Source organism: Corvus kubaryi, unplaced genomic scaffold (genome assembly GCF_017639235.1).
Source record: "Corvus kubaryi isolate FWS band 111438036 unplaced genomic scaffold, C.kubaryi_AGA036_p1.0 37324, whole genome shotgun sequence".
Lineage (NCBI taxonomy): Eukaryota > Metazoa > Chordata > Aves > Passeriformes > Corvidae > Corvus > Corvus kubaryi.
In genome coordinates, this window is record NW_024581103.1 from 1 (window position 1) to 12,411 (window position 12,411).

At 56.8% G+C, this 12,411-nt stretch overlaps 1 protein-coding gene across 3 annotated transcripts; it reads right to left on the reverse strand.

Annotated features, from left to right (window-relative positions):
- Positions 1 to 30: 30 nt before the first annotated feature.
- Positions 31 to 7,691, reverse strand: LOC121665388 (zinc finger protein 239-like). Of its 3 annotated transcripts, XM_042029489.1 has the most exons (3): positions 7,186 to 7,691; positions 531 to 1,081; positions 31 to 362 (listed from the first exon to the last, which is right to left on the reverse strand). In XM_042029489.1, the coding sequence occupies exons 1-3, from the start codon at positions 7,513 to 7,515 to the stop codon at positions 314 to 316; spliced, it is 930 nt and encodes a 309-aa protein (XP_041885423.1). In that variant the 5' UTR covers positions 7,516 to 7,691; the 3' UTR covers positions 31 to 313. The 3 variants fall into 3 exon arrangements, with proteins under 3 accessions (XP_041885423.1, XP_041885421.1, XP_041885422.1); XM_042029487.1 differs by having other exon boundaries at positions 31 to 1,081; positions 7,186 to 7,690; XM_042029488.1 differs by lacking the exon at positions 7,186 to 7,691 and adding an exon at positions 1,387 to 1,847 and having other exon boundaries at positions 31 to 1,081.
- Between the last annotated feature and the right edge of the window lie 4,720 nt (positions 7,692 to 12,411).

The window sequence follows — 12,411 nt, forward strand, 5'->3', positions numbered from 1 at the left end:
AAGGAAAGGCCCAGGAGCTGAGAGAAGGAGCGGGAGAGATCCCGCCCGGAGCACCGGCACAGGCACAACAGACCCAGCCTGGGCACAGGGAGGGAATTTATTCCCAGCCAAATCCCAGCAGCACAAGGGGAAGGCAAAGAAATCTCTCCAACACCTTCCCCCCACCCAGCGCGGATCACCCGGAACGGGGGTCACCAGGGCTCTGCCCAACGGGGGTCACTGGGGATCATCCAACGCCGATCCTCCCACGGGGGATGGAGCTGGAGCAGCGCACGAAGCTCTTCCCGCACTCGGGGCACTCGCAGGGCTTCCCTTAGTGGTGCCTCCGTTGGTGTTTGGTCAAGGTAGAGCTCTGTGAGAAGCTCTTCCCAAGCTGGGGACACTCGTAGGGCCTCTCCCCGGGGTGGATGCGACAGTGCCTGATGAGTTGGGCGTTGCGTTTGAAGCCCTTCCTGCAGTCGGAGCAGCGGAAGGGCCTCTCATCCGTGTGAATGCGCTGATGTACGAGGAGAATGGAGCTCCTGTGAAACCTCTTCCCACACTCAGAACACTCGTAGGGCCTCTCCCCAGTGTGGGTGCGCTGGTGTACCCTCAGGTCAGAGCTCCGGCTGAAGCTCTTCCAACAATCCAAGCACTCATAGGGCCGTTCCCCGGTGTGGACCACCCGGTGCTGGATCAGGTGGGAGCTGCTGGCAAAGCCCTTCCCACATTTCCCACACTCGTAGGGCTTCTCCCCAGTGTGGATCCTCTGGTGCTGGATCAGGCTGGAGCTCCGGCTGAAGCTCTTCCCACACTCCCCACATTCGTAGGGCCTCTCCCCGGTGTTGATGCGCTGATGGTTTCTCAGGCTGGAGCTCTGGCTCAAGCTCATCCCACATTCCAAGCACTTGTGGGGCTTCTCCCCGCCCTGAGGCTTCTCCCCCAGCTCCAAGCTCCCCCTGGATCTCCGGCCGCCTTCCCGGCACAGGGGGGCTCTTTCCTCCTTGGATCTCTCTGGGCTGTGTTTGCAGTCCCTCCTCGTGCGGCATCTCCGGGGCTTTTCCTCCTCCTCCATCCAGCCACGCCTTGGGAATGACAAATCCTGAATTGGGGAAAAACCAAGGGATGAGCGCCTTGGGCTGGGGATTCCTCCTGCCCAGGTCCATCACCAGGCATCTTGTGTCCATAAAAACCTCCAAAACACCACGATTCAGACCAAAACGCTCCCAGACATCAAGACACAGACACAAAACTCCCAAAACATCAAGATTCAGACAAAACACTCTCCAAAATATAAACACATTCAGCCCCCACAAAAAAACCAAAGCACCAACATGGAGCCCAAGAAACCTCAGAAACACCAAGATTCACCCACGGGAAAATCGTGGATCCCCCCTCCCTGATCACCTGCTGGATGGGGGGGGTAACGCTCCTGGGGCTGGGGGGAGGCTGCAGATACAGCGAGTGCTGGAACCTTGCGGTGCCTCCTCTTCCTGCTCCTCCTCCTCCTCCTCCTGTGTCCCTACTCTTCCTCACACTCCTCTTCCTCACACTACTCCTTCTCCTGCTGAATCCCACCTGCTGCTCCCACGTCCATCCTTTCACCATTCTGGCCTCCAGCCCTGCTCCTCCAGCCTTTCTCCTCCTCCCCCCAGGCCCAGCACCCACCCCTGGCTCGCTCTGCCCCCCAGAGCTCTCGCATCCCACAGCACCAGCAGGGATGCAGCTGCGGCAGCTCGGGCTGCGGCAGCGCTGGGCTCTCGGCCGCTCCTGCCCGCACTCGGCCCCCGCCGCAGCCACTTCTGCCAGCACAGCACGGGCCGGCCCGGCCTTGGCGCTCCCCCCCTCCCACCTCCCCAAATTCCCCTCGCGGGGGGCGCCGGGCCACACGGGGGCTCCAGCTGGGGAGCGCCGGGCGCTGCGGCTCTGCCTGGCAACTGCTGAGTCACCAGCGCCGCGCCTTCTGATTGGCTCAGCGCTGCCTGAGGGCCGCGCCTGCACCAAGGGGGGACACCCTGCTCCAGGGGGGATGGCCCGAAAACCGGGCACCCCCAGCCAAGGAACAACAGCAACGCCTCCCTACAAACACATGCTCTCAATCTGCTCCGACACAGCCACACCGACTTGGACACAAGCAAGTGACACAAGCAGAAACCATCAGCTCCACAAAATGGCACTGATTGACACACACTGCTGCTCAGCCAAGCTCCTGCTCAATTCCTCAACTTCCAGAACAACAACAAAGCCTCAACACAACCATGGACATCGAGTCCTATACAAAAGGGGACAAGGTGGAGGCAGTTTGCACATTCTCCCAGAGCTAATTAAGGACATGGACACCCAGCATGGGTAAAAAGTGAAGTCGAGAAGGGGTCTCAGCAACAGGGGACAGATGGTGTTGGTGTGCTGGGAAGGGATTGGTTGAAGGGAGTGTGCAGGAATATGGTTAAGGCAAACAGCAGCAGGAGGAATCTATGTGGTAAGAAAGGAAAAGGAAGATGGAAAAGAGGAGGAAGAGAAAAAAGTGAAGAATGGGATGCTTTTCAGCACCATCTTATCCTCAAAATTTGCCAGCTGATCCAGATCTTTTGTATCCCCGCGTTCCAGGACTGGGAAACAAAAAGGTTCAGGATTTCAGGGTGTTTCTCTGTGGTGGGGAGCAGCAGGACAGGGCAGCACGGGCTGGGGGCCTGTGGGGAGCTGCGGGGCCGGGCCGGGGCTGTGGGGCAGACGGGGCTCAGCGCCGGGCACTGCCTGACCCCAACACCCCCCGGGCAGGGCCGGCACTGGCCCCCGGCCCCCAGGAGGCTGCGGGATGTGGAAGGATCAGGATTTTCTTTCATCGATCTTGTTTGGGTCACTGGAGAAACGAATGATTGTGCAGAAAGCTCAGCAGCTGTCAGAGGATGAGCACCCACAGGCACTGAGGGGGCTGCAGGAGATGCACAAGAAGCCCCTGCAGCACTTGGCCAGGAAGGCTCAGCAGGGGAATGCAAGAAGGGATGAGCAAAAGGCCAAGGTGAAGGCAAAGGCCATGGCAGAGTTTCTACAGCCCCCCAGGGATGAACCGCAGGGCCCAAGGGGGCCCCAGCACCCAGGGGACGGCGGCGGCCACAAGCACCTGGCACAGGCATTGCCCTCCTCGGCACGGCAGAGCCCACCCAAACAGCCCCTGCCAAGGAATCAGGGCTCCAGCTGCAGGCCACAAGGACACTGCAAGCACAGACAGCAGCACCCTCAGCACCAGCAAGTCCACCCCTGATGGACATGGATTGTCAGGGCTCTCAGAGCTCCCAGCACACCAGGGACCCACCGCACCAGAGCCCTTGAGAACATTCAGGGCGCCTCTGCATCGAGACGAGGCCGCTCCTGACGGACACAGGGGCCTCTCAATCCACTCCGAATCTGAGACCTAAGGGGGGAAATTGTCAAGAAGTTCTTTCATCATTCAGGCAATAACTGGGAAAGATGAGCAGGGGTATTTTATTCAACCACTATCAGTAGCTGTGGGAGATGGGTTTGAAACCCATCAATTTCAGTTTGTTCCTAATTGTGATTGTAATTTACTGGGAAGGGATTTGGTGGCTGAAGTGGGAATGCAAATTCATATTGTCAAAGGAGATACAGAGGCTAATGCTGCTGTACCTTGGTGTCAAATGTCTGCCAAGGCCTCTGCTGAAGGGAACCCAGAAGTGTGGGCAGCCCCAGGGAAATAGGCAAAATTAGATATGGAGCCTCTCCAAATTCCTCTGAAGCATCCAGGACAAGTGGTGTCTAAAAGCAATACCCTGTTCCAAGGGAGGCAAGGAAGGGGTTACAGCCTCTTACTGAGGCCCTGCTAAAGGCAGCGCTTCTGGAGCCAGGCATCTCTCCCTACAACACTCCTCTCCTGCCAGCCAAGAAACCCCATCATGGACACCAGAAGGAAAGCACAATTTTCAAGGCTTCAAAAGCAGATTAACTGAGCCTCCTGCCCTGGCCCTCCCAGACAATAGACTCAGACAGGGGAACTCATTTTACAGGAAAGATCCTTCAGGCCGTTCTGGCTGCTTTAGGAACACAGTGGCACCTCCAAACACCCTGGCAACCCCAGAGCTCAGGTCGGGTAGAAACAATGAATGGGGAAATAAAGAAACACCTTCTGAAGCTGCTGAGAGAAACCAAGATGCCACGGGTACGGCTGCTGCCATTGGCTTGGGCAAGAAGAAGAGCCAGACCCAGGGCAGATATTCAATTACCTCCCCTGGAATTGAGGTTTCCAATTCCTCCCCCTGGAAATTCTCGACCTAGTGGGGGATGGAGATCAGGGATGTGTGTTTCAAGCAGTCTGTGGCCACAATCCTGTCTCTTGTGAAATCTCTTCCACAGGAAGCTCGGCTGGCACAGACCCTGCCTTGGCACTTTGCTGCCCACAACATCCAACCAGGACATCGTGTCCTGCCTGAGGAGCGCAAAGAAGCACCACTGGTGGCCAAGGGCGTGGCCCATTCCAAGTGTCCCCGAGCACAGAAACAGCCGCCAGCACAGCTGAACACGGGGGGACCCCTCACCCTCGCCTCAAGCTCTCTGAAGCCCCGCGGATTTGCACTCCCCGGCTGCAGGAGGACCATGCGAGGCCGCCACTGACCCTGCACAGAAGGGGCCGCAGCAGCAGCCAGGGCTCCACAGCGGGGGAAGCCCCGGGGGCTGCCCACAGATCCTCTGCTGGAATAGTCTGGCTGGGCACCTCCTCTGGCATCTCCAGGCACTGGGGGCCAATCCTCGCTGGCACCGGGCGACCTTCAGAGCTTTCTGTGCCTGCACTCGCCACAGCTGCTGCACGAGACAGCGGGAGAATTCCACTCTGGCTCTCAGTTACACTCACACTCTGGGCTGGGCGGGATTCGATTGCTGGAAAATATACCAAGTTCAGAATTGCTTTAAAATTTTATTTCTCTACTCAGGCTTGGTTTGCCTCTGCCTTGGGGAAAGGAATTTTAATGTGTTTGTTAAGGGATGTTACACCACTCAGCAGAGATGAGCTTAACATCTCAACAGACTGGGAATAGCCCAAAAGATACCCAAAAGATAACGCCCATCAACAAAACATCAACGCCCATCAGCAAACATCAAGGAACAGCTACCCCAGACACTGCCCCCGGCACAGCTGGAGACCCCTGCTCTGGAAAAGGCTGAGAAGGAAATCAAGGAGTGTGCACCTAATTAACATCAGAGGCCAAGCAATCCGGGGCCAATAGGAAACCAAATACTAAGAACTACCCAACTTGGAACCAATGAACATTAAACCTACGGATTTCTATGGGTTTAGACTGCATAAAGTTGAGGAAAAATCTGGTACAACTCGTGTGCCATGGAATGATTTTCTCTGCACACCCGGGCTCTGTGTGCATGAAATGATTTCTGTTGCACATCCTGGCCAGAATAAAGTAATGCCTTGATCCTCTAACACTAAAAAGGTCGTTGGAGAGTTTTTGTTCTTCCCACAGTTTCAGTGACAAGATTACACCATTAGAATGGTTTTTCTTAAAAATTCTACTTTGATATTGTGAGTTGGGTCTGGGCCAAAGGTGTGAGAGTCAATTTTTAGTCCGAGGAGAAGAACCAAAAATCTTTATTGCTTTGGAGGTTTTTTGTGTATGTGTGTGCGTGGCTGTTAGTGATGGCAGAATTTTGGAATGGGTTTGTCAATGTTCACCTTAAGGCTGCATTTTGCAAAACTAGGACAGCTTTAAAACTGATCCTTTTCCTCATAAACAGTTCAAAAATATTAAAAAATAACCCCGGGGGGGGGGGAACCCCCTTTTGGGGGGCCACTTGTGAGTCACCTGATGGCTGCCATGCAAGGGAAGCTTCCTTCCACGCAGCCAGCAGAGGAGCTTTAGAATTGCAAATTAACTCTGCTGCGGGAAGTGTGCACAATGTCCCAGGCTCTCCTTGCCTGCCACAGGAATTGGGCTGATTCCCTCTGCCCCTCACCCCAAGCTCTGCCTCCCTGCACTGACGGAATTTGCATCGCTAAAGGCAGAGCCCACACTGAGCATCTCTGACTCTGCAACAGAAATCCCTGAAGCTGCAAAGGAAAACAGCAAACGGAGAATGTTGGGAGAACTTCACTCACAAAAGCGGGGGGGAATCATCCCTCTCCCCACTCCAACATCTGCTGGCACTCTCTGTGTTATACAGGGTGGGTTTGACCACTGGGCTGCTTTTGCTGACACAAGGTCAGCGAAATGACTTGGGAATGCAAGGATGTGATGATTAATCAGAGAAAAGCGGTCAATTGATGCTTCCCTGGCTGGAGGGAACGTCCAAAAATGGGGAAAAGATGAACGGCCACCAGAACAAATCCTACAACACCATGGAGCAGCCCCTGGGAACCCGAACAAATTCATACCAGGTGCCAGAGAACCCACTGATCATTTCAATGCATCATTAGATTACAAGCTGTCCTCCAAATCATAACCAAGCACACAGCTCCAGCTCCTGACCTTCTCACCCACCAATCCACTCCCATGAGCAACGCCACATTTCACCCTGGGATGCCATCAGATTCTCTTCCGGCAGAAGGACCAGCAGGTTGTGGAAAATTAAATGACTCAAAGTGCTCTTGGCAAAGAGATGGCAAAGGAAAAGTGGTGAAACAGAGAACAAAGGAAATAAAACTTCACAGAGCCATGACTATCGGATGTTATACAAAGTGGGGGGGCACATTAAGGGGCACATGCAGCAGGCGGATCGGGAAGTCTGTACCTTCCAAGGACCTCAGCTACTGCGGAAAGGGACACGGAGATGCGGCCGGGCAAATCGGCATAAAAAGGAGGCTGCGTCCTCCAACACTTGGACAGACCCCACGGGAAATGCCCCGTGGCCTCTCCCTTTGTCCACGAATAAAGTTACTTTTACACGACTCCTCCGGCTCCTCTGGGGACACAAACCTCTGGCCACGGGAACTTTCCCGCACACTGCCGGCCACGGGGCAGCCACCTCTGTCCTACCCACAGCAGCCGGGACGAGCCAGCGCTGCTCCGGCACCGGCTCCTGCCGAGGCAGCAGCGGGAAGGAGACCGCGGGCAGCCGCTCCCGCAGCGCCCTCACGCCAGGGCGAACACGGCGCCCACACGGCACAACGAACCCGCCACAGCCCCCTGCCGCCCCCTCCGCCCGCAGCCAGCCCCGAGCCCCGCCAGAACCGAGCGCGGCTCCCACCTGCGCTGGGGCCGCCTCCGAGCTCCGCCGCCGCCTCACCGGGCTCCGGCCGCCGCCGCCGCCGCTCCCGGGCCCGCACAGACGCTCCGCCAATGGCGCCTCTGCTGCGCCACGGCCGCCCTGCCGGCGGCTCCGGGCCCGGGCTGCTCCCCGCTCCGACCAATCAGCGCGCCAGAACCACGACTGACGGCAGCACCGCCCAATCGGAGCGAGGGGCGGGCTCTGCACACGGCCCAGCCCCGCCCCGCGCTCCCAGCGCCCCCCGGGCTGCGTGAGGGGAAAGCCGCAGCTGAGGAGCAGCCCTGGAACGGGCCCGGCCCGAGCCGCCATTCAGCTGAGAAGAGAAACAAAGCTCTCCGCTGCTCCCGGCCCGACCTGCCCAGCCCTGCGTGTCGGGTGCCTCCGGCTCCTTGGGAAGCCCTGCAGCCTCGCTACTGCCGCCCCTAATTCGGAGCATCAGTGCATGGCTTTGATTTCCCCGAGAAAGGGGAAACCGCCCCAAACCCCTTTGGCTGAGTGCACGAGGGGAGAGATTTGTGGCAGAAAAATCCAAAAACTCAGAGCAGGGTAATGCGAAGTAAAAGAAGACCCTTCCAAATTTTTCCTCCCACCCCTCCCTCCTTCCATCTCCACCTCCCACCCCGGCAGTGCAGGACACAGGGAATTGGGGCCGTGCTCAGTTCATCCCCGGTGCCTTCTCCCGCTGCTCAGGGACAGGAGTCGTTCCCCTGCTGCACTCTGGGCTCCCTCCCACCAGACAGTTCTCCAGGAACTTCTCCAGCCTGAGTCCGTCCCACGGGCAGCAGTCCCCTCACACTGCTGCAGCCCCGGGGGTCACTCTGCCCCGGGGTCAGTCCTGCAAGGACAGGCTGCTCCGGCAGGGCCCCTCTGTCCACGGGTCTCGCACGGGGTCACAGCCTCTCCTCAGGCATCCCCTGCTCCGGTGGGGGCTCCTCCAGGGGCTGCGGGGTATCTCTGCATCCCCGTGGATTTCCAAATCTCTTCCACATTCCAAGCCCTTGTGGGGCTTCTCTCTACCCTGAGGCTTCTCCATCAGCTCTGAGCTGTGGCTGGATCTCCGGCTGCCTTTCTGTCTCACGGGGGGTCTTTCCTCCTCGCAGCTCCCTGGGCTGGGTTTGCAGCCACTCCTCGTGGATCTCTTCAGTTTTTCCTCCCTGCTGGATTCCTGCACCGAGGAGCTGCTGAAAGCGGCCTCTTCCACGCGGTTCTGCCACAGGGATTTGTTCCCCCTGGTCTCCATCTGCAGCTCAGTGCCTGGGGCAGGAAGGAGAAGGAGAGGAAGGGACAGGGAGAAGGGAAAAGGAAAAGGTAGAAGGAGGGGAAGGAACAAGAAGAAGAAACCAGGGAGGAAGGAGAGGAGGAAGGAAAGTGGAAGGAATAAGGACAGAACGAGGAGAGGAAGGAGAGTGGAGAAGGAGAGGATGGGATTTGCCTCCGTGCCACAGGGAAGGGGAAGGAGATCCCCCCAGTCCATCCCCGGCAGGACGGCGTCGGCAGCGGGGTTGTCCTGCAGCCGGGGGCGATGCTGGGCTGGGAGATGGAGCAGGAGAGAGGGGGAAAGGGGCAGTGACTTCCTCCTCACCTGCCTGGGGCTCCCGGGGCATCTTCCTCTTCCTCACAGCCTCCTTCTCCATCTGGCCATAGCTTTGGAATGACAAATCCTGTTTTCAGGGCAAAAACAAGGGGTGAGTGTGTTAGGTTGGGGGTTCCTCCAGCCCAAGTCCATCTCTAGAAGTCACCAGGCATTTGTGTTCATAAAACCCTTCAAAATATTAAGATCCAACCACAAAAGCCCTAAACACAGAGACACAGTCCTAAAACTCCCAAAATCTTGATATACAGGAAAATCTCCTCCACAATAGGAAAATTCTGCCCTTCAAAAAACCAAACCAGCAACATTTAGACCACTAAAGCTCAGAAACAACAGGATTCCCTCCCCCACCCCAAAAATTTAGAAAATATCAAGATTCAGCCCAAGAGATCCAAATTCAAACAGAAAACTCCAAGATTCAGCAAAAATAACCTCTCAGGAGTTCCCTCTCTCCGGGTTTCTGGGGGTCCTGTGTATTTTGAGGTTCCCCCATATCCGGGGTTCCCACCTTCTCTGGGCTACGAGGGGTCCGGGGAATCCCAGGGGTCCCCCCTTTCCAGGCTCCCCACTTCAGTGTCCAAGGGGTCCCTGGTTCCCCTGCTCTCCATCTTCCCCCTCCCTTCAGGCTGCCAGGGGTCCCCCAGCTCCGGGATCGTCCCTCTCCGCTCTTCCCACTCCGTGGCTCTCGGGCTTCCCCCAAACCTGGATCTTCCAGGCAGTCCCTGAAACCGGTGTCCCTGAAACCGGCGTCCCGCTCACGCTGCACCGGCACCGGGCGATTGCCACGTGGTACCAGAGCCTGACCCAGGGAGACCAACCCACACGTGGGGGGAGACCCCGCATCCCCCACCCACAGCCGGGGCTCTGCTGTGAGCTGCCAGCGGAAACCGCCCAAAAAACCCTCCCAGGGTCCACACAAGGTATTTGGGGTGAGCTTCCCCTCCCCAGTCCCCTGCAGAATGCGGGGGGGGGGCGGGGGGGCAGCGATGCTCCCGGGGCGGGGGGCTGCAGATACGGGGAACGATGGACGCACGTGCTGCCTCCTCTTCCTCTCCTCCTGTTCCTGCTCCCGCTCCTCCTCTATCCCTCCTCTTCCTCCCACTCCTCCTGCACTTCCTCCTTCTCCTCCTTCCATCCCTTCTCCCCCTCCTCCTTTATCCCATCCCCTGCTCCTCCTCCCCCCAGGCCCAGTGCCCACCCTTGGCCCCCTCCCCCCAAACCCATCGCATCCCGTGGGAGGAGCAGGGGTGGAGCTGGGGCTGGTCGGGCTGGGGCAGCGCTGGGCTCTTGGCTGCTCCCAGCTGCTGTGGGGGAACCTAGGAAGGAGAAAAGAGGGAAGATTGTTGTGTGGAGAAAAAAGTTTGGTGCTTGTGGTCACACTAGATGGGGACTTGGACCCCTTTGTTCTCACCGCAGGAGCCTGGAGATTTTGGAGGGGGAATACAGAGATGGGTGGGGGATGCCAAGGGATTTTGGGGACAGGGTGAGGGGTTGTGGGAGCCGCTTCCTGGGGGGCAGTCCGGCCGGAGACCCCTGGGCTGGACTCCTGGTCTGGGCATTCCAGCTCCCATTTTCTGCTCTCTTCCTCCCTTTTTCCCACCTCTCTCAATATTTTCCCATCGTCCCCACCACGCTCCTGAGATGCCCACATTCACCTGAGTCCCACTGGCCCCCAGACACGGGAGCTCCCAGCACCACCAGTACCACCAGTACGGCCCCAGCTGCCAGCACACGCCCCATGGCCAGCGCCGGGCAAGTGCCTCCAGCCCCAAAGCAGCCGCGCTGTGCCGTGGAGGGGTCCCCATGGCCCTGCCCCACGCGGCACTGGGAGCACCAGTCCGGACCAGTGCGGAGCACGGGTGGGCAGCATCAGAACCCACGAAAATGTGTCCACCACAAGCCATTTAGAACCCCCAAACTGGTGGAAAGCATCAGGATCCTCCCAAAAAAGGGGTCACCTCCACCTCCTAAAATGACCGGGGAAATCTCCCAGAGCCATTTATACCCCCCGCTGAAATTGGTGGAAAGCAGCAGGATCCACCCTAAAATGGGTTCCCCATGTCCTTCCCTGTGGGCCGCTGTAGTGGTTTGGTCCAAAATACTCATTACTGTTTATCTGCTGTGAGATAAGAATTAGGAGAAATGCAAAACAGGCACCAAACTTGAAAGAATATAAAGAAGTTTATTAACAGACCTAAAAGAAGAAAAAAAATTATACCACCTTCAGAACTCTCCTCCTCCCCCCACCTTCCTCCCTTCTCCCACTGACAATGTTCAAAGACAACCCTTAAGATGTTCAGTCTGTTTACCACTTCCATAATAACCTTGTTCAGTCCATTTAGAAAGAGAAGTCTCTTCTTGCTCATGCTATGAAAACATTATCACAACGAGACAGCCGCCCACTTCCAAATATCGTTCAGTCCATTTAGGAAGAGGAGTCTCTCTGCCTGCGTGTGAGTCCTTTTCCCCGACTTGCAGCTTTTCCCGCAACTGCTTCCGAGGGTCCACTCTTGAAGTTTTTTGGGGTACAATTTTAAGGTTGAGCCGTTCAGAAACAAAAACAGAGGCCCTTCTCCTTCCCTGGGAGCAAAGGGTCTTCATCATCTTCATTGTTACGACTGTCTCTGGGAGCATCTCTAGGGACTGAGGTTTTCTCCTTTCCCATTTGGAGCAAAAGTCCTCATCTGGTTCATCTCTAGGGACTGAGGTTTTCTCCTTTCCCGTTTGGAGCAAAAGTCCTCATCTGGTTCATCTCTCCCTGTCCAAACTTCTCATGAAATTACAGCTGCGTCAGCATCTGCCTATCTCAGCGCAGGTGCTTTTGCTCACGAGTTGAACACTCCACCCCCCATATCTTCATGAAATTACAACAGGATACTCTGATATATCATAGCTTCACAAGAGAATTTCAGCTTTAAGCATCTCCTCTCTCTCTTCCCTCAGGTTTTCAGCTCTTCACAGCAGTAAAAGGGTTAATCTCACCTCGGCCTTGCAGCTTTGCAGCTGGAATGTTGAATTTCTCTTATCGCAGTGGAGAGGGGGGAGAGCCGAGCCGCTCCGGCTGCCCACGGCAAGGCAGTGGGGGGGGTTCCATGGCTGGAACAGGTCCATGGCTTCAGGATGGCCGTGGCCCGGCCCGGCCTGGCCCAAGCAGGGCCTGGCCGGGCCCGCTGGCCCCCACACGGGGCCCGCAGCCACCTGTCCCAGCGCCGGAAACGAGAGAGAGCTTGGAGGGGAAGTTTGCCTATTCTTAAATGTGGATCACAGAGGTGATCACAACTTTAAGTGGCTAAGAGAATTGTCCATATTCAAACTGGCCAGCTGATAGGCTCTATCAGTTCCCAGAGGAAACTGTAAGCACCCCTTAGCAAGGACGTCTCTTCCGGGACTATGCTTGCTAACCTATGACAGCCGCACTCCAAGTGCAAGAGCCAGGTGTGTCCCCCCTCCCAGTAACACATCCCTCAGGACTGGAGGGTGTTGTAATGTATGTGAACCCTGTTAGTGTGCCCCAGCCAAACCATCCTTAGTGATTCTTATCAGAGCCACCAGGAATGCATCAAGGTTACTGAAATGTAAGCAGCGCTCAATTGGGAAAGAAGGAGCTGAGAAGC

Bases quoted from the DNA above. Each gene is read 5' to 3' on its own strand.
- LOC121665388 (XM_042029487.1), bottom strand. From the start codon at position 7,515: ATGGCGGCTCGGGCCGGGCCCGTTCCAGGGCTGCTCCTCAGCTGCGGC. The intron at 1,082-7,185 runs GTGGGAGCCGCG...TCCCCAATTCAG, and splicing joins CGGAGGCGGCCCCAGCGCAG to GATTTGTCATTCCCAAGGCG.